Genomic DNA, 5,000 nt, shown 5'->3' with positions numbered 1-5,000 from the left:
TACTACATATCTCACAAATAAAGGTCTTTTCTTTTATATGTACACTCATGTGTCTTGAGAGATGCCCTTTCTCTGAGAATGGTTTACTACATACTTCACAACTGAAAGGCTTCTCTTTAGTGTGTATTCGCACATGTTTCACTAAAGTACCTCTCTCAGAGAAGGCTTTGCTGCAGATTTCACAACAATAAGGCTTTTCCTTGGTATGTAATCTAATATGATTCACTAGATGATCCTTCCTGGCAAATGATTTACTACATACATCACAGCTATAAGGCTTCCCTTTTATATACACTCTTTTTTGCATCCCCTGATTACTTTTTGCTGTATACTTTTCCTCATAATCCCCATTCTCACATGGGAGTGATAATAAAGGATCTTCACTTACAAGCTCTTTGGCTTCATATTCACAATCATCTAAATCAATTCTAGTTGTTTTGTTAAAACCTTCAATATCTTCAGAATATGGTACCTCATCTTTGATATCTACATCATTTTCAATCTTTATATAGATGTTATTCTTGTCATAAATGCACATATTTTCAGTTTTCCCTTCCAAATCACTGTTATTTTCAACTACAGTGTCACTCTGTCCACATTCTTCAGATGCTAAACATTCATCTTTGTTATTTTCATCATTTTCCACTTTTATATAAATACAATCAGTTTCATTACTTTCTTTATCTCTTACTGGGTAATTCTTATCACTGAAGTCCATATTGCTTTCTACCTTAATTTTAATTCCTTCAGCTGTTTTGCCATGCAGCAATACATCACAGTGCTCATCACAGTGTTTTTCATCCATGATGATACAGGTCACCCATTGAAGTAATTATTACGATTTTCCTAGAAATGAATATTTGCACAAATTAAAATTTGCCATCTCAGATTCTATTTTCCATAGTTAATATTTATTATATGCTATTTTTCTTTGTGAAAAATTGTGGGAAGAATAAGTTTAAATAATATAAATCAGAAAAATAACAATCCCAATTGGTGCCCCCAGATAGGGTGCACATAGAGTCAACTGGCCAAGAAAAAAATCACAAGAACAGGAAACATTAAAGTACCCAGTCTCTATACTCTCAGCTTTGGCATAAACAATTTTAGGTATTTATGCTAAAAAGACCCTTTAAGCCTACTTTTATGAGGCAATAAACAAGTGTAGTTTAATGCTCACAACTAAAAGCAGGCTTAACTGCACATGCCATCATCCCAGTGTGAGAGGTGATCTTCCATAATGTGACAGGATGTCATAAGACATTACCCCAACATAAATAGATTAAATAAATAAAGAACTGAAATCATGGATCTCAGGAACAATCTTACATTATATGAAAAAAACAGGCTTTAGCAAGAGACCATCTAATTCAACCTGTAACAATGGTTTCACAGACAAATGTTATCAGATTATTCACCTACAGAATGATATCAAATATTACTGCAGAAACTTTGCAAAAAGCAGTGTTTGCCAAGATGTCCCATAAGCCAACAGTTTCAACAGTAACAGGGAGGAGGTTGAAATGGTCGGACAGGGAGGGATTCACCACCAATGTAAACATTTTGGCAATGTTGGTAGGGTTCTTATGATGACCTGTAGGAGGAATGGAGTAGTACTATACTGATGTTACATCATAGTCCATGAGGCAAGGGAATAAGTCTTCTCCATAATCTGACCAATTTTTGTTATATATAGGGCAGTTTGCTGGGGAGATAGAGACAGTTCCGGTACAAGTATTGAGGGTTGGATGAGGTTCTGCAGGAACGGGGTTGCCAGAGAGATCAATCAGAGTTGATAATGCTTGGGTTTTGGATGTAACTGTAACAAGACAGGAACAATTGGGTTGGCTACGGAGAGAGACTTTGCATACTTATTTTTGGATACACTGCTGAAAGAGATGTGTTGTCAGAGTAAGAAGCTGTGGGGAGGATCACAAAAAATTGGTCCCATTGGGTGGGCTAAATAGCTTATTTAAGATATATGTAGAGATGATGATGGCAGAAGGATGGGGAGATGTGGAAGAGGTGATAGGGTGATTAATGAAGAAGGTTGTGGGGGTAGAGGTGATGAAGTTGGAAGAGTAGGAATGACTTGGATGGATAATGTACTAATAGGCATTAAGGACTGGGTAGTAGTTACAGTGTTCAGAGTCATGGTCAAAGGAGAGCCTGGGGTCGGAGAAGCAGAAGAGTTTGAATTGGTGGGGCTATTTGATGAAGGGGCAAGCCTCATTGACCCTAACAAGGATATAACATCTTCATTATTGTTCATGGTAAGCCTAGACTATGTTGGGGAAAAAAATAGTCCGCCCCTCAGGGTCCCTTTGAAGGGTAAGGGCAACTAAAACGTGCCCATAGCTCCCTTAGGCCATTCGGGACTGGCACAAAGTCAGCCTTTCATCCATTCTGCACAGGTCTCACACTTTAGGAAGTGAATAGTAGAAGGGAGAGAAACGAAAAAGCTGGAGGGGGAAAAGACCATGCAAAATTAGTTGAGTTGAGGGTTGAGGCCCAAGGCAGGGGAGATCACCAGCATTGGGTTATAGTCCTCATCTCCTAAGCTCCTCAACGACAACAACAGGCAAGGGTTTGGGGGGTATTTCTTATATATAGAGGCTCATTTCAGAGGTGCATTTATCCAAGTCTTGATTAGACCATGTTTGAGGGTCAGATTAATGGGAAATATATTCATATAAAATAATCAAGATGGGATCTTGTAAATCTCATAAAATAAGGTCATTGCCTAAAGATATATTTCAGAAGACAAAACATCCATCAAATAATTATTTACTACGTATATGGTTTAGAGGTGACTTACCAAGCTTAACAATTCCTATATCTTGCACTAAGCTGAATATTTGAAGAACTATCAAGTGCTGTTCAACCTAGAGCCAGCTGTTCAAATCCTGCAAAAAGAAATATTTGAAGATATTTAACCATAATTGTTACGCCATTTTAACCCCATGCTACCAAGAAATTTATTCTTCACTGTAAAATTGCTTTGTGATACATCTCTACATACAAATGGTTCCACGAGTGTTTAGATATAAAGGATCTAATTAGTAGACCTTGTGACCTCACCTGATTTCACCTTTCATTGAGTTTTCAGGGAAAAATATTTCTTTCCTAAAGCTATCAATAATGATGCTGTTATTGTCATATCTAAAATTATTATAATGCTATTAACATTACCAACAGCAATAAAAGATAACAGAAAATGTTTCTGAAAATCAAGGAGAAATATTAAAAGGTCAGATGACTCATTTGTGACTGATTTGTGAAGCCATCAATGTGTATAGACAATTAATAAACTAAACTCACAGTGGGCATAGCATGTATGCCATCCACAGCAGCTTTGGATTAATACACTTTTTTTCTAGTTTATAGCACATTCACATTTCTTTATCCACTAGAGTCTAAGGATGCACTACTGAGTGCATATACACTCATCACTCAATCCAAGCTAAGTCAGTTGAGAATGTACATCAGTTGAACACAGCCTCTAAAGAACTGCCAGGCTGTTTGCCCTCATGTTTTTCCACTGTTACTGGGAGTAAAGGAGTGTAGGGATATAATTCTGGTACTTTCCTTTCATATATTTATTACCCCTGTATCACAAGGAGTTCACTAAGGAATGTGTACTACAGACAGGCAAAGCTATTAACACAGATCTATACATTCACTTTTCATATGCATAATTATACTATCAACAATCCTATTTGAAGATAGAGACATATTTCCTACTATTCCATCATTGCTATCTCTAGCTTAAAGGCCAGTACAATAGTAATGTGTTAGCCTCTCATCCGAGGTGTCAGCAAAGGGATGATGGCATTACAGTTGTAGTCATTGCTACAAGAAATAATTTGCAGACTCAAACAGTAACACCACAAATTAAGGAAAAAGACTGCAGAAAGCACTCCTAACAGTGAAAGTCCACTCAGCTCTCCCAAGTTTCAGCTCCAGCCATGCATACTTCAAGTGACGACAATGTTTATTGGGGGGTGTTGGGGGGCAAAGCCCCAAACAAACCTCCTCTTTGACAGTGCCCAAAAGGTACACCCGTTTTTAGCAACTTAGTTTTATGACCTGGAGTTTATTACACTGTCTGTGGCGAGTGTGTCCTTATTGTAATGAATACTGATATTTAATCCTTACACTTGGGTTTCTTTCACCGTCTGTAATGCAAATATGTAGGTTTTATTGTACATAAACCCCCCTAACTCTCCTATTAAGACAAGCTTGGCCCTGATAGCAGGAGAGGGTATGAAATGTACCAGGGGACCTGCAGGGCAAAATATGAATTATTTACACAGAATCAGTTGCTATATTGTCTAATCCTCCACGTATTCATGGCAGGAGAGAGCATTGGGCAAACTTAGCATCGCTGTCAACACATTGCAGTCTTATGATCTCATACTGTGAATACATGGAGGATTCTTCATTTTTCTGGGTGTGGGTTGGGAGTCACAATGGGTAAAGCCCATGCATTAGACAATATTATCCATCAGACAATATCATTCATATTTTACCCTACAATTTTCCTAATACCTTTCATGTCCTCCCCTACTGGCGAGGCCAATAATGTGGAGCTTCAGGGACTTCCGCACAATAATTTCTATATATGTGGAAACTAGAGCATGAGAGGAATCCAACAATACCAAAATCTTCCACCTATTAGAAAAAAATATCTAAAAATACCCCTATATCATTTCAGATCACATGTAACTGATTTCGTTATTGGATTGTGAAATATATATAATCAAGGCTTGTATGACAGCCGGTTTGGTACTGACTGAACACTACTAAAATTCTCGATGCTCAATCCTTAGCCTAGTTCATGATATTTATTTCATATATTACAATTAAAATGTTTTTTCAATGTCTCCCATATAATGCAACAGCCATACCTGTCCATAGTCTGATCATTCTGCCTGTTAATAATCGTAATGATCAGAGATAAGCAGGATGCAGTGGTGCCGATTCCATCATTCCTTCTC

At 37.5% G+C, this 5,000-nt stretch overlaps 1 protein-coding gene across 1 annotated transcript in view; it reads right to left on the bottom strand.

The window, feature by feature from the left end:
* The window catches only part of LOC113824086 (zinc finger protein OZF), a 6,260-nt gene that overhangs the window by 1,050 nt on the left and 210 nt on the right, over positions 1-5,000 (bottom strand). Inside the window, exons 1-3 of the mRNA XM_027376837.2 lie at positions 4,911-5,000; positions 2,819-2,906; positions 1-846 (exon numbers count right to left, since the gene is read on the bottom strand). The exon at positions 1-846 is cut by the window's left edge and continues 1,050 nt beyond it; the exon at positions 4,911-5,000 is cut by the window's right edge and continues 210 nt beyond it. Coding sequence (XP_027232638.1) covers positions 1-805 — 805 coding nt within the window. The 5' untranslated portion in view covers positions 806-846; positions 2,819-2,906; positions 4,911-5,000. The remainder of the gene's footprint in view (positions 847-2,818; positions 2,907-4,910) is intronic.

This window comes from Penaeus vannamei, chromosome 3 (assembly GCF_042767895.1).
Source record: "Penaeus vannamei isolate JL-2024 chromosome 3, ASM4276789v1, whole genome shotgun sequence".
NCBI classification, from domain to species: domain Eukaryota; kingdom Metazoa; phylum Arthropoda; class Malacostraca; order Decapoda; family Penaeidae; genus Penaeus; species Penaeus vannamei.
The sequence above is the reverse complement of the archived record's forward strand: the minus strand, read 5'-3'. Positions and strand labels throughout refer to the sequence as shown.